General features: G+C 38.9%; 2 protein-coding genes across 4 annotated transcripts; one reads left to right on the top strand and one right to left on the bottom strand.

Moving 5' to 3' along the window:
• Positions 1 to 454: 454 nt before the first annotated feature.
• CEP97 (centrosomal protein 97) lies at positions 455 to 19,823 on the bottom strand. Of its 2 annotated transcripts, none has more exons than XM_075168306.1 (11): positions 19,529 to 19,823; positions 16,880 to 17,022; positions 15,391 to 15,549; positions 14,886 to 14,951; positions 14,203 to 14,316; positions 13,105 to 13,271; positions 11,662 to 11,826; positions 9,674 to 9,807; positions 8,400 to 9,147; positions 7,258 to 7,333; positions 455 to 6,522 (listed from the first exon to the last, which is right to left on the bottom strand). In XM_075168306.1, the coding sequence occupies exons 1-11, from the start codon at positions 19,581 to 19,583 to the stop codon at positions 5,806 to 5,808; spliced, it is 2,544 nt and encodes an 847-aa protein (XP_075024407.1). In that variant the 5' UTR covers positions 19,584 to 19,823; the 3' UTR covers positions 455 to 5,805. The 2 variants fall into 2 exon arrangements, with proteins under 2 accessions (XP_075024407.1, XP_075024396.1); XM_075168295.1 differs by having other exon boundaries at positions 14,886 to 14,987; positions 19,529 to 19,822.
• Positions 19,824 to 19,866: 43 nt separating this feature from the next.
• RPL24 (ribosomal protein L24) lies at positions 19,867 to 23,959 on the top strand. Of its 2 annotated transcripts, none has more exons than XM_075168416.1 (6): positions 19,867 to 19,967; positions 20,081 to 20,156; positions 21,479 to 21,589; positions 22,656 to 22,792; positions 23,202 to 23,265; positions 23,829 to 23,959. In XM_075168416.1, the coding sequence occupies exons 1-6, from the start codon at positions 19,963 to 19,965 to the stop codon at positions 23,907 to 23,909; spliced, it is 474 nt and encodes a 157-aa protein (XP_075024517.1). In that variant the 5' UTR covers positions 19,867 to 19,962; the 3' UTR covers positions 23,910 to 23,959. The 2 variants fall into 2 exon arrangements, with proteins under 2 accessions (XP_075024517.1, XP_075024528.1); XM_075168427.1 differs by lacking the exon at positions 19,867 to 19,967 and adding an exon at positions 21,038 to 21,137 and having other exon boundaries at positions 20,075 to 20,156.
• The last annotated feature ends 1,711 nt before the right edge of the window (positions 23,960 to 25,670 follow it).

The following is a 25,670-nucleotide window of genomic DNA, read 5'->3' as shown; positions in this document are numbered from 1 at the left end:
TTTAAGCACACAGCAGGTATCTGACCAAACCAAAATAGTAGGACAGCGAACAACATGCTTTGCAACTGTATTTCTCTTGATAAGCCCATAGCCTTAATTTTCTTTCTAGAAAGTTCTGTGCAGAATACTGCCACATCTTTTAATTTAAATTTAATTAAGAACATGAAAGAGTGGGCCCCTGATAGAAACAAACATCTGCAAGTCATGAATACCAATTTCAGTGACATCTACTAATCAATTGATGTATAAATTTTGAGTACCCTACCACACTCTTGCTATATTCAACACTGAAACAATGGCCCATTAGATGCCTCAGCTGTACCAAGTCATGAATGCTAACGCTTACCTTGTCATCATTGTTTTGTGTTTCTAAACTTTTTATCTCCATAAGAGCCCTCCAATGGTAAGACAATGACTATTAGCTGTAAGAGTCAGGATCAAGCACAAATTAACATTTTCAATAAACGTACAAATCATTTATTTAAAATTCAAAACTCAGAGGTACAAACAAAATATTTAAGAAACAATAAATCCAGAAATGTAAATACTTATAGAAAACACACGAACTGTACCAATTTAACCACCCACCATTCTTCACAGAAAATAGCGAGAAGTAGAAAGACAAATCAATGTCTAATTGTTTTTTTTTTTTTTCAGATTCTAGTTTAGAGGTAGAATACTACTGTGAAGACTCAACAAAATTTAGTTCAGTAGAATTATGCTACAAGTGAATTCGGCCCATATACTTATAAATGTAATGAAGCCAGAAAAGAAGTTTCTTATTGAGAGCTCTTATACAATAAAATTTGTCGTGGCACTTTCCAAGAGATAAAGCACCTTTCCTGACAAATACTGGATTATGCTTTTGCAAGTAAAGAATCCTGTGCTTTTTCCATTACTGACATAAAGAAAGCATTTAAAAATAGACAGAAAGTCCCAACTTTTTGGCAGGCATATAGAAAGAAAGTGGTTTTCAGTAACTTTTCCTAGAAAGCCAAACTGGGAAAAAAAACCCGTAACTATCAAAGTTTGATAGTCTTTTGAAAGACTTCATGAATACTTGATGCTTACTTATTTGGGTGGCACAATCCTCAAGGGGAAAAAAGCTAATACAACAGGAAAAAAAAGTCTCTTTTCCACTAGCTAAAAGCAGGGGAACTGACCAGTTTTTACATTTTATTGTCAGTCAGTCTCCGCTAAATGCTACAATTCTACCCTCTCAGGGAAAAGTGTATATGTGTGAGACACACTATAACTTCAAGTCCAGTAAAAGGTACACAGGTAGTCTCAAAGGAATGTATCTTCCATTTTTGTTCATCAAACAACCTGCTACAAGTAGAAATTAAGATCTGAATTCTTCAGACAATATATACAAATTCATAAAAACAGGAACAATTTGCAAGCTCAATGACATACAACATTATTCAGAAAAAAAAACAAACTTGTTTTTTATATACAGACAGACTGGCTGCTAAGTGCATTATTTAAATTGCTGCATGCAAATAGAATCTATGGTTGTTTAAGGAACTTAACTATAAACAAACTGATAGGCCTCTGCAATTTAGTTTAACAAGGACTTTCTCAAGTCTTTGCTGAAAAATATCTGTATTTTAGAAGCAACAAAATAGAATTTGCAGTCTTAATGCCTTCTTGCTTTGTGGTACAAGAACACTTCTAGAGATGTAAATATGATAAAATCTCAATTTAGACAGCCAGTTCACAAGGACTCAACTTAAGCATGGCCCTGCTTCTTTTAAGGAAATGAAAGCAGAGAGTTGGGCCAACGTTCAGTACCTTTTAAAAATTCCATCCTTGCCACACATACTTTGTTTACAAAATAGCACCACGCAGGAATAGTCATCACAAAAAAACCCCCACAACATTAGAGTTGCTGCATTCATTCAGCAGCTAAATCTCCCATTCATTTAAATGACAGTTCATGGAAGAAGGCAGAAGCAGAAATTTACTTACTGTCATTAATGAGGAATTGCTGTGTGTTTTTCTTTTGTAAAGAAGTTATCTAACAGAGAAGAATCAATACAATCCAAATACCTTAAAAAAACTTGAAATATAAAATGTTAATAGGCCTGCTTTCATGATATTCCTCTACCTTTCCAAATACCATCTGGAACAGTGTAAACTGTAAAAACAACTGGGACAAAACTGAAATAGCAATCATAAAAGAGTTAGTGTCACCATCACAGATTAAACCTGAAAACACAGATAAATTCATTTCCACCTTCCCCCTTGTTCTTACCTTCAGAGAGGCAGACAAAAGAGTAATTTCTGCCATAGACTAGCTGAAAGAGGTTTGCATGTGCCAAACACCTCGTTTGGGGCAGAACTACTTGTGTGGCACAGTTTAAATCGTTAGTCTGAGCTATATTTAGCTGATTTTTCCGAAGCAAGTTAAAGAAGCGCTTAAACTGTACTCACGGCAGGGCTGACAACATTGCCTGACAAATAACCACTAGTAATCTCTTTCATCAGCACTGGAGGATGAGCCCAGGACAAAGTACAACAGACAAGCTTTCCTTCCACAAAGTACACTCTTCTGTTGAATATGAAGCCTTGCAAAAGGAAAATGCTGAAAGACGTACAATATTAATACAGGAAAATTTCAGACATGGATTTTCACGTATTAGGCCTTCTGATTCCTTTATGAAAATTTCCATCATCTCCAAAGGGAGCTGTGCATCCTTATCCAGGTAAAAGAATATTACATATCTAGATTAAGAAAACTTACACAGACAAAGAAGAGTAAATGTTAAGCCATACACTAACTATGATATTTCTGTATCATGATTCTTTGAGAGCTAAAACAGACTGAAAGAAGCCATTTTTAAGTATACATCCAGCTTGATTCCTTACTTTTCCACTCTATCCCCCAACATGTCTTTCCCTGTATGTATTTTAACGGTCAGGATGAAAATATTTTGTGTATACACAAACTAATTACATTTAACCCTGTAAAAACTAATCAAAAACTTGATCATTCTTTTTGATTTCTGTATATTTAGACAACTCATCTTCTACACATGCAAGATCCTTTTCAGAACATCAGAAAAAAAAATCTTTCATATTTCAGAGCTTCCCCAAAAGAGTAAAATAAAGCTGATTATATGTTGGTACACACTTTGCTGTACCTTCATAAAAATCAGTTTTGGATATATAGGTTACAAGCTAAAAAAGCCAACACCTGACCTAGGCATTAGTTAAAATAAGTCATCTTGTGTTTGTGTTTGCAAGCCCTAATAACAGAGGAAATGTCAAGAAACATCTAGGGCTTCCATGAAAAATTAAGTTTCACCAAGTTTTCCCCCTTTGACACCTCCAAAATTAAAGTTGTTTCTCCTCTTTCTAATTCTGCAGCAAAAGTGACAATAATACAAAATAGCAAAATATATATGGTCCCTCAGTGTCTTCAGGAAGTGAAACATTTTTATCCAGACAGTGATCTAGTTCCTCACAGGTCTTGCACATGCTAATACAGTACTCTGCCACAAAAGAGAACTTACTGTTTTATTACACCTAACCACTGCCTCCAAAGCGTACAGTCCAACAACTGTTTCACAGACAGAAATAATTTACCTCTCAAAATCCAAAGAAAGTCTCTTTAAAGATTTACATGACCTTTTTTTTTTTTAGTAACAGATTGACAGTCAAAGAGTCAAATCCTATGAACTGTGGAGATCTCCAAGCATGGCAGATTTAAATGCAAGTTGAGAACCTTCAGAAGACAAGGGTATGATCATGTACAGCCTACACAGGTCTTTGCACAGTTAATTAGGTGCTGTGATACATTAATGCACCTGTACCACTTTCAATACCCAAGCATACTCATGCTCTAAGATCTAATTATGAATATGGTTATGCTATAAACATGCTGTAACTAGAATGAGTTAGAAAGATAGCACATTAAGAATCTACCACCTCCATTGTGGGTTGTGGTGGTTGTTTTTTTTTTGTTTTGTTTTGTTTTTTTTAAACACTCATGTATGCAACAGTCAAATGTCAGCTTGACTGCAGTGACAGCTCTTTTGACAAGTTAGTGCCCTAGAACTTATTTTTTAGGAAATGGGGAAAAAGAGATAATGGCTACTCTATACACAGAGGCAGCTTTATTCTTCCAATACTTCACCCCTGGGCAGATGGCTAGTACAAGTCCAATACAACACTTGTGTTCCAAATAAAGGCTATTTTGAGGCATCCAGTAGATATTGGCCTCATGCCAAACTCCTGAGTAGTGATAAATTTCAGCTCAGAATCTAAAGTAGACAAGCAACCAAAGCTTTTACAAAAATTAAATTATTTTACATGGTAACATGGTCATAAGAGTCACTTTAAAACAGTACTAGTTGATTTTAATGACACCATAGCACCAGAAGTTAACCTGTGGATTCAGAGAATTATATGTCCGTGTCTTTATATCTGAGAAGTTAATATTAGCAAACTATTGAACACTGGCCTTCCAGTGCATGTTGCAAAATGCAGTATTAGCAAACTTAACTGACCCCTAGAAGTCACATCTTTTATTTTACTAGTCACATGGCAAAACAGATTTCCCTTGCCACTTTTGTGGTATACTAAGATACCTGATCTTTTTCAATTAAAAAACCAACACAGCAATGGCTAGGCAAAATACAAACCCTACTGTTTGCCGAGTGTTTAAGTGGAAAGCATAGCCTAGGAAACTTAGCACATTTGCCAACAGGGAAGAAATACAGCTTTTCATCCACATCTAATTAGAATGTCAAATACTGGACATACTGAGAAAAAAACAACACAAAACAAACAAACAAGAAATCCAACAGAGGTGTCAAGAAATAGTTTCAAGTCATGACATTTGCTTTTAATATTTATACCTGTAGATAGAAGTAGTTGTGACCCATCAAACACACTAATGTCTTGAAAGCCGTGCAGATCCAAATCCCAACATGACATTAGCATCCTTGTGGAGGCAAAACATATGTCACCAAGTCTGCTGCTGTAATCCAGCAGTGCAGTCTTGGAAACTATGTGCCCAAATTGCATGCCCTTTTGAAATTCTTATTTAGTAAAGGCTGCTACTGGTTCCACTTTGAGTCTTACCTGAGAAAGCAGAGAAATTCAACCCCAGGGCAAACCAAGGTCAAAGTTTGTTTGAAGCTCTCTAAGATCTGACTCCTGTAAGTCCTTGTTTCAGTGCGTATGTAAATGATCTAACTCCTAGCCAGCAGCTTCATCTAAATGACAAAAAGAAGTCACTGACTTGGACACTGGTTTCATGGAATGCATCTTTGAAACACTGACCAAACTACTCTTGTTAAAGTCAAAAAAAGTCTGAAAGGCAACTGCTTTCATCTTTCTCTTCAGGCTGTATCCATACATGTACACGCTGCCTATATTGACTCCATTTCCTCCCACATCGTTTCCTTCTCTTTTGCAAAGCAAGAACTAAATCCTGTTTTTTAGAAAAAGGACTTACTAACACATTCACCGAAGTGAATTTACATCAAACACCACCCCCCACCGCGACACCCCCAATCTTCGGAATTAATTTAATGGAAGCCAGTTAGTAGGATATCAGTTTTATGTTTGAAAATAAAGTGCATAATGACTGTCACTGAGAACTTTGCTGATTTCAGGTTAGCATAGTTAGTGTCAGTCCTCAGCAACATCAATAAAATACTAATTAAAACATGAATTGGTAACATGAGTCAAACTGAAACAGCACACATGAAAAATAAGTTTTGTATAAATGGGAAAAAGAAAGGGAACAGAAAGTGAAATGGAATCCCTAGTCCTTTGTGGAACTAAGCCTACTTATACAGCTATCCCAACATGCAGCATCTGAAATGAAGAATCACAGTCTGTTTGCTTCCCTTCTACTATTCCTGAATTCAGTTTGCAGCTTTCTGGTGTCTGACCGATTTCACCTCGGGTAGGGGAAGATGTATCTTGAGGGAGATCTACAGAGACAGTGTCAGACGAAGAATCTTGGCTTTCTGCTGAAACAGTGATTTGTGGCCAGCTACCCTCTGTTTCATCATTGCAATTTGTGCCTTCATCAGCCTCTTCCAGCTGCTGAACAGATTTCAAATACTGTTGTATTAGTCTGTTGTCCTGCTCGTTACTAGAGCTCTCTTTACTTTGCCCACACTCCCCATGGTCATCCTCTACATCTGAAGAATATGCTGAAACAGAATTGCCACATTGTTTGACAGTTTCCACTGAAAGAGAGCTCTCGGTTCCTTCCGTTAAACTCTTTTCAGGGCTACACAAGTCACCGGCATGAGTCTGATCGGCCATGGAAGAATGAAAACCAGAATCTGGGAACTGCAACAAAGACTTTTCCTGAAGAACATCACTTGCTGGAACTAACCAAGCAGAACTAACATCTGGTGGGGTTTCTTGCTCAACGGTGGATGATCGAATAGATGGTTCAGAGGGACAGAAAGGACTGGCTGAAGGGATTACAGGTTGCCAAGTGGCACCTAAATTTTGTGTCACTGAAAGCTGCCATTGCTGAAGGGATTTAACCTGTAAAGTATAGAGAGAATTTCATCATGAAAGGCAATTAAGAAAGTACTTTGATTTCTAGAATATTTCTTGCAATCAGCAACAAAGCTCTAGCATAAAATTTAAGACCAAGCGAACTAACAAAAGTTATACCTTCAGGGAAAACATGTTCTTCCCACTGTTAAATAACAGCTTTTAAACCTAGATGCCCAACACTGACTGAGCACACAAGCCTCCCAGTTCAAGTACCTGAAGAAAAAGGAATCTGCTCTTAAAAAATAAAGGATGGTGAGTCTTTATGAAATAACCCATGCTTAAGAAAACAATCAGTCTTATTTTTGGAAGAACAGCTTATTAGAAGATGTATTAATAACTTTTCTACTTTAGAAATGAATTGCTTACAAGCAACATAGCTTGACACCATTTCATTTGCCCTGGGCATCTAGCAGTCACATCATTCTTCACACTTCTGCTATGTTTATTTAGCTTCCCTTGCATTTTATCCTTCTCCTCACACTAGGCTATAATTAGCCTTTTGTAACAAAACCAGTGTTATTGCGCTAATACTTCTGAATGTTATTTTTTCCAGAATACCAGTATCGCAAACAACATGGCAATTAGATTCCAATAAGCCACCCAAGTCATCACTGGAAAAAAATGAACCATATTGGCTATCTCTTCAGGATCTACAGTGTAAAATAACGCCTTTCAAATTCATATGTAAGCAGAAAAAATAAGAGGACTAAAACTATTTACCTGGTTCCAAAGAAATCTGACAGCTTCCTCCTGTACAAGCCTCTGAATCTTATCTTCCTCTCTTTCTTTTCTTAGTCTGCAAGAACACATATCCAAATTTACGCAGCTTAAATAAGCAACATTTGGGTACCAAGATCAACAAGAATACATAAAAATGCCTACTTATATAACAGCACTCTTGAAAGAATCAACAGAGCCTAACATTAAGGCATTACTGCAGTCTGGCTTGCCATCAATATCCAGCTGCTGACTTCAAGTTTCTTTTTCAGAGTTACATTAAGATTCTGCTTCCTTTTGCTGCAGCACATTTATTGACTTGCTAATACTTTAAGTGCCTTTTTGTAAACTGAACCCAAGCTCGTCATTTTAAGTAGACGTGCTTCTTTTTCCTGCACAAAAAAAAACCAAAACAGTGCTTCTTCATTTCAAATTATGCTCTCCCCAACTGATATCACTTGGATGTAAGCATGATGTGTAAGCATTGGGGGTTTTTAGAGGTTCCCTGAGGGCTCAACTTGATTCACAGAACTTTTGTCATTTGTGATAGTGAAAGAAAAGAGCCTGTCACACCGCCAGTTCTCAAACTAATCCTGAAAGATATTAACTAAATCTGTAATTTGTATCTTACAAATTGAGGAACTTTGATAATGCTGTCCTCCAAACATAAATTCATAGGATCAAAAAAACCAGAATCAAGCACAGAATCACATTTTAAAATTGTATCATGCAAGGCAGAGAGAGAATTCTTCTTTTCACCAGTAACAGAGGAATGACTCTGAATATGGACACTTTATTTACAGACTCTGTAATTGCTAAAAGACAAGTAAAACAAAACAACACACTTAGCAATTTCTGTTTTGGTTATATAGTGAAACATGCAAGTCCTGCTAATAGAGGAATAGAAAACTTATTCTAACCCAATTCACTCACAGAAGGCACTTCGAGATTATGAACAGCTATGTGCATAACTGTGCTTATTTTACAGAAAGCGATCCTCTACTGTAATCATAGTTTTATATTACCAATGCTAGGTTCTACTGTGAGTAGTTATATCAAGACCCATTTATACCTGTTCTGAAATATCCTGGAACAATGGTTATATTCATTCAGATTTGAAAATACACAGCATGAGCTCAACTTACTTTTCTATTTCATCAGTTAAGCAAATGATGTGCTCCTGCATTCTGTTTAGTCGAATTTCATACCGTACTTCCTTGGCTCGGGGGTGATAGTTCCTTGTGTAAAATCCTCTCCAACAGGCTTGAAGCTTGGTAGCTGCTTTAGCCATTCTTTGCAGTTCAGCTGGGCCTTGATCGACAACAGCTAATGAATCAGAACTTTCTCCTGCCATCTGGTCAGGACAGAGAGTTGTAACTCCCGATTCAGCACCTACTGAGGTGCTGGGGTGACTAGGCAGAACTTGGTCTTTGGAGGATGCTGAACAGTTGCTAGTATTAGCAGTCAGGCTACCTGTTACTGGATCAGGAGAAGGCGACAGCATACTCTCTTTGATATTCTCTTGAGTTTCCACACTTCCTACTGCTCTGTTGGAGTGCTCTCTTGAAGCTTCTTGCTTGTTAGCTGTTTCTCCTCTATTAACATCTCTCACACATTCGATCCCTGTATCATCATCATCTTCTAGGCCCAAATTGATTCCATGTAGCTTCAGGTCTGAAGTAGGAGACACTGGAGACAATCCTGAAGCAACTGGCATGAAAGTAGACTCTGAGGATAAAAGGCTGCTGTTTAGTTTGTCTTCATCTGTCTGTATATCTTCAAGGTACAGCTCCTTGCGAAAACTTCTTTCAAGAAGAAAAGTGTTCTTTACTGCATAGGAATGATCATCGTTTGCACTTGGTCCAACCCAAGAATTCTTCTGGATTATAGGTTCTAGATAGGCAGAAAGCCATATTCAGAAGTGTCATAGTATTTCAATAACATATCTTCTTTTAATTCACAGGGACTCACAATTTGTTTTAGACAGTTAGAACCTGGGTGTGTAAGAAGATCTAAAATGCTAGTAATAATAAGCATTATTCCTACATAACAATAAGGACAGTAACTATTTATCACAGTAACATCCACAAACTTTGCAAATACTGGGTATGGTAAATTGCATAAACTGCCTCCCACTGGAGAAGTTACACTTTTATCAGATGGAACAGTCAAAGTAATAACTCTTTAGTTTATTGGATTGTGTTTTTCACCTAACAATCTTAGTAGCATTTCAAGACGTGAATAAGCATGGAATGTATTTTTAGAAAACAAAGTATAACTTCAATTGAAAATCTCCAATAAGTCAATAGAACAAAATAATAACACGGCCTTGTTCTGAAATTCTCTCCACAAAGTTATCTGTGGATATAAAAAAAATTATTTCCACAGGCTAGATCACAGGTGCAGATTAGCTTCTTACCACTTTCAAGAACCATCTGTGGTGGCTGGGCTGGACTGCTGTGTTCATAAGTAACGGGCAGTGTTTTGTTGGGAGTAGAAGATGTAGGTGGTCCTTCGTTTTGGTTTTGATGCATCAACTGCCTCTGGTGGAGCCTAAGCACAAAGTTCCAACAGATTTTATATTTCTTTTAAATTTCTTTGGTACAGAAGACATCTAAAAGAAACTATCAACTACTTTAAAGGAAACAAGTGATCAAACCGTTCTAAAACAAGAGGCTAGTTATGCAGATCCCTACATCTACAAGACACTAACAGGACTACTCACAAAGCAGGGGATTGCACAGACTGCTCCTGTTCCCCTTCCTCCTGCCCCTTTTTCTTCATTACATGTACATGTATCCAAAAAAAAAAAAAAAAGAAGAAAAAATCCAACATGCAATTCTGACTATATACTGAAAACCATGATGTATTTCTACACATAAGGAAGGTAGGTAGGTATGCAGATATTCTAAGTGTCTACTGCAGGACATATTATGCTTGTATGCGTAGAGGAGTTTGAGGAATGGAGGGAGCGTCTTTTACATTGGAAAATAACTGAATCAAGGAAAGGGTATCCCTGTTACTAAAGGGAAAAAATCCTAATACAAATCAACAAAAATTGCCACAAACAAAATCATCCTTTACAAACTGAGAAAACACACAGGTTGTTTCAGCCCAGCTACATTCAAAGATCATGAGGTAGAGATCAGAAAAGTCAAACTGCCTTAAAAATCATATATGTGTGTATATATATATGTATATATGTGTGTGTGTATATATATATGGGTGGGGATTTTTGAGTGTTGTTTTTTTGTTGTTGTTTTTGTTTGGTTGGTGTTTGGGGTTTTTTGTTTGTTTTTTATTTGGTGGTTGGTTTTTTTTTTTTTTTTTTTTTTTTTTTTTTTTAAGAGTTATATTTTGCAAGTCAACTTCTTGAATTTTCCCCAGAAACATCATGTGAGTGTCAGAGCACTTAGCTGGAAATTCCAATGTCAATATGCTTTTATTGCACCTTCTCCTCTGAAACGGCCCCAACATTTCTATAACCTCCTCCTGGAAATCAGTATACACTGACAAAGTATGCAGCAGCTCCTTCCAGATGCTCCCAATTTTCCAGCCTTTTGATGAGATGCCGCGCTTCTGCTTACCATAATGCTTTTGTTGCCCAACTTTCTACCCACACTGTGCCACTTATATAGCCTGCTCCTTTGAGCTGAGTCTTCTGCTCTGACCCTTCTGCAAAAAAAGTTTGTCAATAGGTCTGGGGAATAGGGATACCTGTATTGTTACATTTCTGGCTTTTAATCCCAATTAGTTCACCTTTTCACGGGAGGAAAGTGCACCACGGTACCTCTCCTGATCTACTTGCATAGACCTTGGCAGAATGGCTACTGCTGGCAGAACCAGCAGGCTCTATAGAGGCCTCTGCTGACAGACCCAAGGTGCCAGATACAGAGATCGTCAAGAGCATCACTGGGAACAGTGCCCCTCAAAGGACAACCTTCACTTTAAAACAAAGGACGAACACACTAACAACAAAAAAGTGGCTAATACACCAGTGTACCACAATAATCTTAATTTACAATTAGAATAAAAGTTAATCTAAGCTCCCTTTTGAGGTTTTCCTCACTTTCTTCGCGGCAAAAAAACTCAGTAGGTAGTTTGTTTATTTTAATCACAGTCCTGACACAGTCACCTTCAATGTCCTACAGAGCACACACTGAAAAATATAGAGAATTTGCCCCTAAATTGCCCAGCAGGCAGGAAAACACTCCTGCTGCTGCTGCTGTCTTGCCTCTTATTCCCCTCTAGGATACATCCTGTACCTCCGTTACTCTTCCCATCTCCAGCCCTCACTGCTGCTTTGAAACACTTAAAAGGAAATGTTATTATATCTAACACATAATAAGAAATATAATTATGTTCTCAATTACATTCTCTAACAATAGAGAAACTAGAAGTTCTCACCTTTGCTTACTCAGTATTTTTTCCAGTTTGGCATCCTCTTCAGTCTGAAGACCGTATGTAGATATAAGAGGACAAACAGTAGCCAAGTACTGGACTAACTGAACGTGCTGTCCAGGTCGATATGATCTTCCTTTACCTTGACTGTAGAGCCATTCTGCTTTCAAACTGTTGGGAAAGGGGAAAATGGCCACCATTAATGCATGGCGTAAAACCCCTAACTCTCCTTTGAATAATGTTCTTCTAGCAGCTACCTAAGAGCTAAGCTACAGATCTAACAAAAACTTGGAGCATGAGCAGTGCCCAGAAAAACTGGGATTTTCACTACCTGACTAATGAATAAAGTATTCATTAGTAAATTAATATAGATATAAACATAGATGAAACAAAAAAAGATCTGACAAACACTCTGCAGTCTCTGCTTTATCTATGTGTAGTCTTTGAGCATGGAAAACACATTTGCATGAGTGAATTTATCAGTAAAGCTTTGCCAGAAACAGAAAAACTCACACAAACGAGCAGAATAGCCACAGAGAGAAAATCTTGCTGACATTGTTCAATAATTAAAATCTGTTTCTAATTTAAATGCTCTTCAGTCTGAGAACATTTAATATAATATGTTCACATATAATACTACCGCTAATAGAGAAAACTCCATCAGCCATGAAAAAAATTCTAGAATTTTTATAGGCAGCTTTTTGGTAACCTCATAATAATGCTACGGTGAAACAGAAAGAGGAGTGGTTTGCCTTTGACCAAAAAGGCAGCTTTTTATTTTATTAACTGGGAAATAAGACAGTAATGTCCTGGAATGTGTTAATGTATTGGACTATAACATGTTTATACTGGATAATATTTATACACTTGGACTGTTCTGATGTCAAGAACTTTAAGAAGACATCTCTACTGTCATATAGATATCATAGTGGTATGATAATGACCACAACGATACAGTAAGAAGTGACGTGAGCAAAGTGATATTTTACTAATTGATACCAAAAAAATTGCTAAATCTAGAAATGCATATGCAAATCAGACCCTTTATAAAAGAACACATTTGAATTTCCCCCAAGATAATAGCTTTAATATCTGCTGATTGTCTCATTCTGCAAAGTCAAAGAGGCTGTAAACTTGGAAGGGATAACAGACCATTGATAAGTTGCTAGCACAGTTTTGCTCTCTAAAAGTGCTACTGTGAAACGAGTAACAAAATCAACTTTAACTTTATACTTCTACTTAAACTTGTGACTTCACATAATAATTCCAGTGTAAGAGATGAAAAATTTAGCAAAAGCAAGAATTTTAATTGGCCTGTATCTCATTAGCAAGGCAAACAGAATTTCAGATCATTAGCACTTTTCCATTTATTCTTATATAAAAATGCAACTTCAGGTTAGCAAAACTTTACTTCATAATTTCAGAGAATATCTAATGATATGATGTCACCTTTCCTTCTGAGAAATCACATATCCATCAAGAACTTTAAGGTTCAGACACCAGCTGACAATATATGGCCTGTAGTCAAAGCCAGGGATAGAAGGTGTGGCCATCACACAAGGATTGTTCATAATTGACAACTGTTCCAATTGACGAAGAGAGGCCAGGAAAGAAACCTTGAGAAAACAAGATTATTCATTAACTGAAGGGAACCATTAAATGCTTACAGAATGTACCACATTTCTCTAGTTACAGCTAGATATCTCGCACAAAACATGATTATAAATGCAAATGTGATTCAGTGTTTTTTCAACATGAACATCTTCAAAGGACCTTCTATCAACTATTGCCATTTTCCCATTAATTCTCCTGTAGGTACTATAGACCTTGAAAAGTATTAGCTTCTCTTAAAATCTGGGAATTGGGCTTTATGTATAGAAAGGTATAGTATTTCTATGATTCCAGGTCACTATAACAGGCATTGAGATTTTCACAAAAAAAGGGCAAGCCAAAAAGCTGAGAAACACTGTTTGGAGAAATGTATTACCAAAATAAGACTTTTCTTCCAACATGGAGGTCCAACTGACAGTTTTGGCTGCTACTTATATTAAAAAAAAAAAAAAAAAAAGACAAAACAATAAAGACAAAAATCACAGGCAGAATATTTGTTTCTCTTACATGATGTTTGAGAAATAGATAAAATAAGACATGGGCCCAAAAACATTCAGTTGCAACAAGAGCAATTCAAACCTCTGTTCTAAACACAGCAGCTGCAGAAGCCCTCTGCAGCAGTTAATCAGCTCAGTTTTCAACCTTCAGACAATCATGAAAAGCTCTCTATGAATTTAGTCCTCAAAGTATACTTCTGACATCCTTGAATAAATTTAAAAACAAAAATAAAAAAGGCAAAGTTTCTTTCAAGGACAAATTTTAAAAAGTATCACCTAGCTTGTGCAGCTAGTGAAAAGTATAGTTGTTACATATAAATTATTAAAAGTTACTTCTGTCGACGTGGGTCACGTCAAAGTAGGGAGCCCATTCCATTTTTATCCAACCATCTCCTTTCAGTCTACCTAAAGACAAGGTGATATATCGTCTATATCTTACCTCATTTAAGTCTCTGATTTCATTTTCTGCCAAAGAAAAAACAGTCAGATTCTGAGGTAGGCAAACAGGGGCAGTGCGAAGTGAAGTTATAATATTTCCATGTAGCAACAGAGTCTATAAAATAAAAATATGGTGATGAAACGTATGTTTGATCAAAACCCCCATGTTTTTTGTTTAGGCAATACTGAACAAAAGAACTATAATTAAGGCTTTCTGGTATCATCAAAATTATTTTTGTTTATTCCAGCAAAGGAAAACTAATTTCTATATTTTACAGCAAAATCTTCTCATTTTAAAATGCAGAACTGAAGTATAGTCACGGTTACAAAAAATGTATTTGGAAGCATTTTTTTCTCTACAGTGTTCATGCTGAAAGAGTTCACAGTATGTTTTGTCTTGATTCATGACATGGGACAAGAGAACCAAGAGCTATGAACAAGATCTCACCATGTTATCTTTATCAAAATCATTAGAGTGGCTATAGAAAAATCACTGCCTTAGTTCCTGCAACTTGAAAACAAGGAAAAGAATTCTTACATGCTTCCCTCTAGAAATTACAGAGATTAATTAAAATGCTTTAAGAGCTAGTGTTTGAATAATGAATGCTTTAAAAGGCAGCAATTTTCAAAGCAAATTTCTTTATGCAAAGAATGTAACAAAAACAGAGATAAAATAGCATCTACCTTCAGCGATGTAAGCTTGGAGAGATCGCCTAATTGAGCTATGTTATTGTCTGACAAATCAAGATGCTGGAGAGAGAGACAGGAATTGATTTGTTCAATGGCCTACAAAAATAAAGAAGTCAATTACTCACAGTAACTCTTTTTTACTCATTAAGTAAAACCAGGTATCAATAATTATAAATTATTTCGAAAGCTAAAACACACCAGATAAGTAACCCAAAACGAAAACCATGTTTTTACACAGTTTCATTTTAAAGGTGATAATTCTTTTCCTATTTTGGGAACTATTTCCCAATTCTCATTACATTTCGATATCAAACCTTTTATTTTTTTCCTAGAGAATTCTTGTCCAAAAGTTGCCCTCTTTTATTTCATAAACTAGTAGACACAAAACTTCAACATTTGCTCCAACCAAAACCAGAAATATATTCAGATTTCTTTGCAGCATTTTCCAAATTTCTACAACACTAGATTCTCGAAAATGTATAAAGACTAAATACTTTACCTTAAGGTTATTTCCTGCCAAGTTCAGCCATTCCAGGTGCACCAAATCCTTCAGCCCTTCCACATACCCAATACTATTATGAGGCAAGTTTAGCACCCTGAGCTTAGTCAGTTTTGCTACACCCATCATTCGCACCAAACGATTGTTGGCTACAGAGAGCTGCAGATTGACACACAAATAAAAGAAACAGTTTTAACTATTAAATTGCACAGATAAAATGGCTTTTATTTTTAGTGGTTAAAAATCTAATCCAATAGGAACTACTTCAATCTATGTACTCCATTTTCAAGCAAATGACACAGATACAAAGAAGTGCAAGAGCCAGGAAATAAATTACTGATCAAAGAAAGTAGTCTTCACAACTCACTCTGCAAACTTAAGAGGAAATCTTCCTCCTAGCAATAGGTAAATAAAGGAGAATGAATGAGGAATCGTGTCATATGAAAACAAGATTTTAAAATCAGAATTACCAAATCGTTGTGCAAATTGTTGCATCATTCCTGGTGTAAAATCATACTTACTGTCAACATGGCTGAGAACAAAATATATCTCGCATCATTCTCAAAAAGGTCCTGTGCTAACAGGACTGTAAATCACAAACTTTTTAAAGGATAAATCCTGATTAGACATACACATTAATAACATGACCACCAAGCTGGCAGAATGGTGAAGGCCTGTGACAGCAACAAACCCACCTCTCCTATCTCAGTTTAGCTTGTCTCTAGAAGCTATTAGGTGACTTCAAGTCCATCTGGAGGCACTTTCAGTGATAATTAGCATGGACTTCTACAGCTTTGCCCCGGAGGGATTAATACTCTGATTTTTGCAAGCACCATGCACATGCTTAACATTGTTATCACTAATACCCTCATGAACTTAAATGGACTATTGCTAGTATTAAAATTAAGGATAAGCACTAGCAACATCAGGGCCTACCTGAATCGATATGTTAACAAGACTACACAGATCCCTCCCACTTCACATTTTTTTATTTGTTATTTCTATTTTAACCTAATCCACATGGCTTTTTTCCTTCTTGTAAATTAAGGCTACTAATCCTCTTTCTTTGTGAGGAACCCAAATGGGGAAGAGAGTCCTGTATGTACATCTGCATGTTTACAATTACACAGAGGAAAGATAAAACAAAGTTATTTTTAAGGTTACAAAGCTCAAGTATTCAAAAGCTAACAAGTACCAAAATTTGGGTTATCAGTGACTTTTCTAAGTGTTCTTACAGCCCCGCCCCTTAGGATTTATTTAGTTCATTTTTAGTTACCTAGGTAACTAGCAAAACAGCCGCCCCCACTATCAATTGTAGAGCTACATTGAAAACAAAGCTTTCTATTTTAGTTAGCCACCATTCATTTTCCTATGAAGACAATAACTGCTAACTTACTTCAATTACATAATATGATCTAAAAGCAGAAGTATTTTAATTAGCATCACAGTACCATTATTTCATAGCAAATTCAAATCAAGTAACACTGACCTGCATCAGATTCCTGCACTTCTCCAAGTGTTCCAATTTAATTATCTGGTTTTTGTCCAGAATCAGAGTGTGAGTATCAGCATCGCAGGGTAAGGTTGGACCCAGTTTTTGCAATCCTTGGCCTGACCAGTTGACTACCAAGCCTTAGAAGAAAAGGGAGAAGGGGGAAAGGAAAGGAAAAAAAAAAAGAGAGAGAGGGAGGGGGAAAAAAAAAAAGATAAAGCCACAAAGTCAACACTTTCTATATGAGAACATGTACTGAAAAAGCAAAGCAAGATACACAGATTTGTTTTATAATGCATGTAGCTAATTTGCAAATACAAATGAACTTTCTTTTCCACATAAAACTGAAGAAAATTACTTCAGACCAAACACATTAAAATAACTGATCCAGTTACTCGAAGATATGGATTTCAGGCCCTGTCTCAATAAAGAATTCTGGTGCAATTCTGGGGAAGTCAGAAACAGATCCTTAGAAGTGGGAAGCAGAGCAAGATTTCGGTAGCTAAATTTAAAGGTGTAATCTTCAAAACCTCAAATTTCAAAAGCCCCTAAATTTTTAAATTCTTCAAAGATTTCAAGTTTTGAGCAGCTTGACAACTACCTATCTATGTCTAGGCACTATCTAAATTCCTGCTTATAGGCAAACCCAGAACAGGCCTAGCACACATCTGTAGAATCACACTCCACACACAGCAGCAACCATCTGTCACAAAAAAAAAAAAAAAAATAAAAAGGAAAGGGGTGTGGAAAAAGGGTAAGCATCATCTACCCTTTCATCAGTCAGAATGTGGGAAACCTGATGCAGATGCAAACCTACAAACTTCACCTTCCTGGAGAGTTCCATCAAACACCCTGCTAAAATATTTGAAGATTAGGGCACTTAACTCGTAAATGTGAAATGCCCATGTGACAGTCCTCAGCCTGAGGAAAATAAACAGCCTTATCATGAACAAGTCCTCTAAAAGCCAGACCATTGAATAAAAGTGTGCAATTTTCTCTTTTTCCTTTCTCTCTCTCTCTGTATTTCAAAGAAAAAATAATATTAGCCTACACCATTTTTTTAAAAGGGCAATCTAGGTACAAACTTAACACAGAGGTTTCAGCCTGTGAAACAAAAACTGAATGCTTAAACTTCAGAGAAGAAACAAACTTAAGATTCAACCCTCCCTTTAAAATTTCTTATCAGATATATTAAGATATGCTTCCTTTTAGCAGTTTGACTGCTGCGAAGCCAAATCTTAAGTATTTAACTTATTGTGTAGGGAATGTGTCTAATTCAGAGCCAAAGATTCCACTCCAGGACTTCACTGGAAGTGAAATCCTTGAGTGCATCTCACCTTAGGATTTTGGTGCTTGTGTTCTCAAATTGTATTGATAGGCTAAATGTTACATATTCCAGCAAAGTACCTAGTGAAAAGTCAGGACACAGAACCCATTCATATAGCCATACTACAGTACAGGTGACATTTGGGCAGAGGCACACTGTAAATAGACTATCATATAATTTAATTAATGGAATACACAATTAAAATGTTCTATGCAAAAAAGTTAAGAGGAAAATATTTGACATCCACAGGGAACTTGAATCACTGGTGACACCTGCTAATAATAATTATTATATACTAAGCTTCTGCTATGTGTTTTACATATGCACACCAGTCTACTGCTTGCTCATCTCTTACTATCTGCTCAGTAAATAATGCTATCTTTTTCAGCAGCATGTTCCAGAATAGTGTTCTTACTCTAACACGTACTATATACTAATATTCTTACAATTTGCAGGCTTTTAGGGTTCAGTTACACTAAGGATGCAGACAAACATTTTTGGTGTACCATTCTGTCAACTAGAGAATACGCTTTTCTAAGAAGCACCTCTGATGACATTTATTACATTTCCATTGCTTCTCAAATCCACAGCCACCCGAAGAGCTCTGAAGAGTAGCAAGACTGAGCCAAAAGTGCCAGAAACAATCACACTCCTGTCTTTGCACGTTTAGGGAGAAGGTACTGCACATCTCTCACTTCAGTAGCCACCTCTGCCACCAGTTGGTCGCTTTAACTAAATAGAGAATCTCTCCATCCTCCACTGTAGGAAAAAGGGGCCTTATTCAACTCCTGGCCTACCTCCTACTGCTGCGGGCTTAGGGGCCCAGGCCTCAGCAGGATGGACAGCCCCCGCCCATGCCCAGAGCCAAACCCGTTGCTGGGCAGCGACCCCTGCTCTCGGGGCGGGCTGCCCGAGCGCGGGAAGCCGTGCCAACGCCGGTCTCCTCGCCCCCCGCTTTCCTGACCGCTTCCAGCCCCGCTTGGGGACCTCAGGTGCCGTCGTAAGCGGGGAGGAGCGCGAAGAGGCGAGCAGCCAGGCCGCCCCCTCACCCCCGAAAGCAGTGCCGCCCCAGCTCCCCCTCAGCCGAGCCCCCGCGCCCGCACACATCAAGGGCCAGAGGGGCTTTCGGGACTTGCAGTCCGAAGCCCGCGCCGGCGGCGAGCGCACGGCCGCCTCCGCACTACAGCTCCCACGGTCCGCTGCGCGCCCCCGCCTCTCGGCGGCACACAACAGAGACCCAAACAAACCCCCGCCGGCGCAACGCCCCGCCGGCACCCCACATCTGCAACCCGGCTCGCTGCCTCCGGTGCTCCCCTTACCCCCTCCAGCCAGCGAGACGGCCTCGGTCCTCGCCGCAACCCCCGTCGCCGCCATGCTTCCCGCTTGCCAACGCCGCCAGGCAACCGCGCACCGGGCGCCGATTGGCTGCCGTGCTCCGGGAAAAATGTGTCTTTTATTCCCGGTCGGACGGAAGGCCCCGCGTATGAGGCCACCCGGCGGGATTTTAACCGAATAGTGGAAACCCCAGCCGGCGTGACCGCTCCCGCAGGGCGCCCCACCCGCCCCTTCGCCCCTCCAGCCGGGAGGCGCTGCCCGCCCCGCTCCCCTCCCCTCCCCTCCCCTCGCCCTTCCGTCAAGCGCTGCGCGAGGGGAGCCGTCCCGGCGTGCTGCGCGCGGCGCACGGAAGGGCGTTTCCCGTCTGCCTCCCTTCCTCTTCGCCCCGGCCGCAGCCCGCCTCGCAGCCGCCGCCATCATGAAGTAAGAGCCTTGGCGGCTCCCCGCCGCCCATCCGGGGCCATCCGCCGCGGGGAGGGCCGCGCCTTCCCCCTGCGCTAACCTGCTCTCTCCTGTTACTCTTCTCTCCCGCGCAGGGTCGAGCTGTGCAGTTTCAGCGGGTACAAGATCTACCCGGGCCATGGGCGCCGCTACGCCCGCACCGACGGCAAGGTGGGGCCGGGGGCGGGCGGGGAGGCCAGGGCAAGCCCCGCGGGGAGGGGGCAAGCGCGGTGCTGGGCGGCAGGGAGTAGCAGGAGCGGGCCTCGCAGAAGCGGGAGGGCGGTAGGCCTGGGGGAGAGGCCGGCGCGGAGCTGGGGGCAGCGAAGGGCTCGCCCTGGACGCGCAGTGGGGAACTCGGTGTTGCCCGGCGTCTCCGGTGGCGTTCCTGTAGCGTCTGCCCGGACCGCTCGTATGGAGCGGTATGAGGACAGCATCGCTGCGCTTCCGTCGGCGTCCAGGTGTCACGACTACCGTCAGACCTGGTCCGCGGGAGAACCGTGCTTGTGCTGTAGCTTGGGAGTTTGAGTCGGGTGTTAGGTTGTGGTTTGGGAAGGGTGTCTTAAAGCATCTGGTCTAAAGAACCAAAGTCCTGTAGAAAACGCTGTTTAGACATACTGCATCTAATGCTTAGATTTGCTGAAGCAAACAACTGGACTTGTAAGTAATTTGGGTACAGATCATTGGGATAAAATAGGGAGGAGAGCCCTTTCAGCCTCTCATATCTCATAGAGATAGAACTGTCATAAATAGAAACACACTATTCATATCTGCAAAAGGAGGGTTTGGGTTTTGGATATCCCAGTACGGTAGTCTTGCCGTACAGAATCTGCTGGGAAGTGATAGCTAAGCAAATGGACTGATTGAATCCTCAGGTGCTCTCCTGGTAACTTGTTTATACTTCGAATTTAATTGTATGGCTAATGATAAATCAGCCTGCTAATTCTGCCTGGTATTCTAGGCAAGAAGGTTAGTGTAACTAGGCAAGAAGGAATTGGGTAGGGTATTGGTCTCCGTGTGTTCCTTATGCCAAGTTTTGAATCACTTACATACAGGAAGCGCATAGTTACTTGAGGACAGACACTTGAAAAGTGTGATGCTGGATATGGCTGCTCATGCTGCGCCTGGAATACAGTGCAGCAGTGGATGCAAGTGGTAATTTGAGCTTTCCTCAGAAAAAATAAGCTGCTTCATTGTGTTATGAAAACAAAAACTGTAACATTAGGCTTTATTGTGAGAGAACTAAATTAGGCCTGGAAAAATCCTTACAATGGAATGCCTTGTAAGAGATCAGTTTAATCAATGGAACAAAATTACAAACTTTACATTTTTTTAAATTATGTTCTAAAACTTCGCATTGTCAGAGCTGCGTAAAGAAATACAAAAGCATAACTGTTGAAAAACACTGAATCAAAGAATTACTTGATACGTTAATGTAAACTGTGATAATGTCTTTCACAGAAACAAAGCTTATGCAAAATACTTTACCTTCTCAGGTTTTTCAGTTCTTGAATGCAAAATGTGAGTCTGCATTCCTTTCCAAGAGAAACCCCCGTCAAATCAACTGGACTGTTCTGTATAGGCGTAAACACAAGAAAGGACAGTCGGTAAGTATATACCAAGTAATGCTGCTCTAAAGTTTTCCATCAAAAGATGCGGTCTGTTAGAATAGAGGTGACTTGAATATGCTGGTGTTTAGCAGAAGCACAGCCTATATAACCAGGATGAAGACTGGCCAATAATGAAGAAAATGTGAGCGTGTTTACATGAGTTTATATGTTGCTTTATGTTTGAAAGGTAACCAGTTCAGCAAAAGCATTGTATTTGTATTGCATCACTTCTTTGAGGGCTCACTCAGAACCACAGTAGGTACAGTTTATTTTAACCCTTGTATGAATGGCATATGTTGTAAAAAATTAGTTTTACAGAAGGTAGGTAATGCTGTTTAATACGTAGACTTTCTAAAAGTTTGGACTTATAAACTTCCTGAATGGTGATAGCCTAGAGAGCTGAAAATCTGGTGGATCCTATTTCCAAACGGATGATTTGGGGGTTAAAGGGTGGGGGAACTTTTCACGTACCCTTCTTGAAAACTTGGGGCTGTAACTTAGTAGGAGGACTTTCCTATGTAGTTGTCATTGCATGAAAAAGATAAATTAATAAGGCATGTAGCATGAGGTATTTTCAATGCTCTTGCTTAAACTTGCACAGCAAAAGAGCATTTAGAAAGACTTACATGTGTTACAAGTCAATGTTTTTACCCGTTTGTTTGGAGAAGGAAAGTTGGTGCTCAATGGTTTACACTGCTGCCCAGCACCGTGATACCACTTGAAAGAGGTGGGAAGTGTCTTCTGTTCAGAAGATTCCATCAAAGTGGACTTTATCCCTCCCCCCTTTTTTTTGCTGGGAGTTACAGACACCTGAACTTCTGGCATTCTCCAAAATATTTATTTTAATACCTTGCAAAGGAGAATACATTGTTCTTTTTTAGCTATTCATCTGCTTTGGCAAATGAAGAAATCGGTTCTCTCCAAAGTAAGGAGTAAAATTCTACTTCTGTGTACAGTTTTAATAGCTTCATTCTTAATAGCAGCTTGTTTCTATAATTGTCTTTAGCCTTTTATTTAATGTCTTGTGATACTAATTATCTGTCTTCATCTCCTGTTATTTTAGGAAGAGATACAAAAGAAGCGCACACGTCGTGCTGTTAAGTTTCAGAGGGCTATCACTGGTGCATCTTTAGCTGAGATTATGGCTAAACGAAATCAGAAGCCCGAAGTACGAAAGGCGCAGAGAGAACAAGCCATTAGGTGAGAAATCAAGAGATAAATGGAGCTATCCCAGGCTTTTCAAAGATTATTAATGCTTTTCATACAAGAGCTTAAATTCTAGATGAGCTTTGTGTTTTATAAGCCTTTTTTGTGTTTGGGTTTTTTTTTTTAATCAGTATATTTGGAGGTAATACAGAGTAATCTCAGCAAGAGATAGTAGCAGCAGAGAAAGATCTCTTCTTGCCCTCTCCCTTTGTGAAAGTATCGCTTTTGTCACACACAATTCTGCTGTCTCTGTAGTAGTCTCACTAGAGGGTACTGAATGCAGAGGATAAACCTGAAATACGGCATTCCTTTTTTGATCTTAGGGAGATCTTACAGTGCTGAGTCAAAGAAACAGTGAAGGGCAGACACAGATAACTGTTACTCTTTTTCTGTGAATTAACAGGGCTGCAAAAGAAGCCAAGAAGGCTAAGCAGGCAACCAAGAAAACGGCTGTTTCTGCCGCAAAGGTAAGATGCGATAGGTGGACAGAAATAATGAAATGGAATATACCGTGTTGTAACACAACATTCTGTTGCAGTGCTTAATTGGAAATTCCCATTTGTGTTTGGAAGAAGCATTTGCTTACCTATTTTGATCTGGAAGCACCTTGACCAAGCATTTGTACTAAAGTTAAACATACCCAAACAGCTGAAGAGAATGAACCTTTTTTACAGAAGAAATAAATATTACAGTAAAACAACTTTCTGACCATATGTCAGAGATTCTCAATAGCTAAAAACTTGTCTGGGAACTTGGTAACAATATATTGATGAATGCTAGCATCTATTTCATTATTCCTTATGAATTAATACCACATGTTGGCATCATAGATGTTGTAGGCTTACAGTGTTGTGTGTGTAACAATCTGTTAACATGATTCTAATCTGATAGATTGTAATCTAATCTAATTCTAATTTGATCTGATTTAAATTGCCAGTTTTCTGTCAAGAATCTTAAATACACAGAGACACTTTCAGGACTGCAGAAAAAAATTGCTTCTCTTCGCTCATGCTTCATTATTTCTCTACAGGCTCCTACAAAGGCAGCACCTAAGCAGAAGATTGTGAAACCAGTCAAGGTTTCTGCTCCCCGTGTTGGTGGAAAGCGCTAACTTGCCAAACTGTTAGTCATGCTGAATAAACATCTGACTAACTTTCATAACTTGTGCCATGTTCTCTTCAACTGTGTGACATATACTGAAGAGAATTAATCTATGAAACAACCGTGTCTGTTTTTGCAGACTGAAAAACATCTTGCCAGAGAACATACGGTTTCTTAGACAATGTCCTGTATTAGCACACATTTCATAAGTCTTCAATGAATGGCAGGGAATTTGGAGCTGGTGTTTGAGAAGCTGTTCTTCCCTGAAGGACAAAACAGCACAGGAGTACAAGTTTATTCTGCATCTATGTCAAATGACATAAAAAGAGGTTTCCAAGTTCAGAGATGCAAACTAAAGAGTGTGTGAAGCAGTATCGTTTGTAAGTGACTTAAAAAGGCTAATGTACTTCTTGTGTTGTGGAACACATGTAGCAAGATGATGTAGAGGATAAAGGCAAAAATAGGTTGAAAAAAGGGAATGGATGGCTTCACGGACCGCATGGCTGTTACACGCAAAGGTTCAGATGCAGCTCGCAGGCCAGGAAGTAAAAAAACTATGGATTGCTGGAAGCTGTTTTTGGGAAAAGGATAGCCATTAAGGTCCTGCCTTGCTAAGCTAAATGGGTTTCTTGACCCAGTATGACCATTCCTCTGCAATTATGATCTAATTAGCAGCTCTTGCAACACTGGTAACAGGTTGAATGAGCTTCAAACGTAGCTGTATACATTTACTTCAAGCCCATTTAGGTTCATATTAAACTTCCAGAATGCAGATAGAGGTTCCCTTAGTAATTCTCCACCCTCCCACCCCTAGAGAGAGTGGCCATTTGTTAAATTTTTCATGTGAAGTGTGTATCTGTCTACTTTAGTAATTACACTGTGTAGACAGTGTGCCCAAACTTTGCTGTAGTTTTGATGCGCAGTAATAGCTTTGGCAAAGCAATGTCCTCTGACTTACTAGAAGCGTAGGAGAAAAACCTCCATTTTCTGGATCAGATACTTCCCAATTTATTGATGCCACATCTTAATGCCTGTTAGCTTTGTTATCTTACTACGCTAATCAAGAAAGCAGCTGTCTCTTCATAGTTTTGTTTCCTGCAGTTCTAGGCTTCAAAAACACGATGGCTGGAATGGGCACTTTGGGTTATAGGTTATATTTTGAGTTATATCATACTTTGTTTTGGGTTTATTAATAATATAGATACAGGTCTGGATGAAGTTTGCAACCGATTTAAAATAGGTCTAGCTTGATTACATTAGTGGAATTTGCACTACTGTCTTCCAAACAATTATGCTTTTTGCTGTAAAAAAAAAAAAGCATAGGAGCTACTCGTGTTTAGAATTGAATTGAATGCTTCTAAACTGGTTAGCATACTTGAAAGTGAAGGAGACAAACTGGAGAGGAAAAGAGGGGAAGGAAAACTGCTTGTTGTTACAGGGAAAGGAATTTTTAATAATTTAAAACTGAAGGCTGAAAACACCACTGAAAGTTATCTATGCTAGTGATAACTATACAGTGATGACTATAGTGATGACTATACAAAATCCTGATTATATCAGTGTCTTGTATAAAGCACCTGGTACACTGTATGTATGCTTGTAAAAGTTTTCAGCTAAAAAGCTGAAAGTGAAGATGAGCTTTTACAATCTGCTTGAAATACCATTAATGATATATAGGAATTGATTATCAGATATGACTAATTACTAAGTCAATATTTGTTAATGCTTTGAAGTTTGCAGGCTTGGGCTCCCTGCTGTTATTGCAGAGGTA

Source organism: Calonectris borealis, chromosome 1, assembly GCF_964195595.1.
Source record: "Calonectris borealis chromosome 1, bCalBor7.hap1.2, whole genome shotgun sequence".
Classification (NCBI taxonomy): domain Eukaryota; kingdom Metazoa; phylum Chordata; class Aves; order Procellariiformes; family Procellariidae; genus Calonectris; species Calonectris borealis.
Note: the sequence above shows the minus strand (reverse complement) of the source record. Positions and strands in the feature narration are given on the sequence as shown.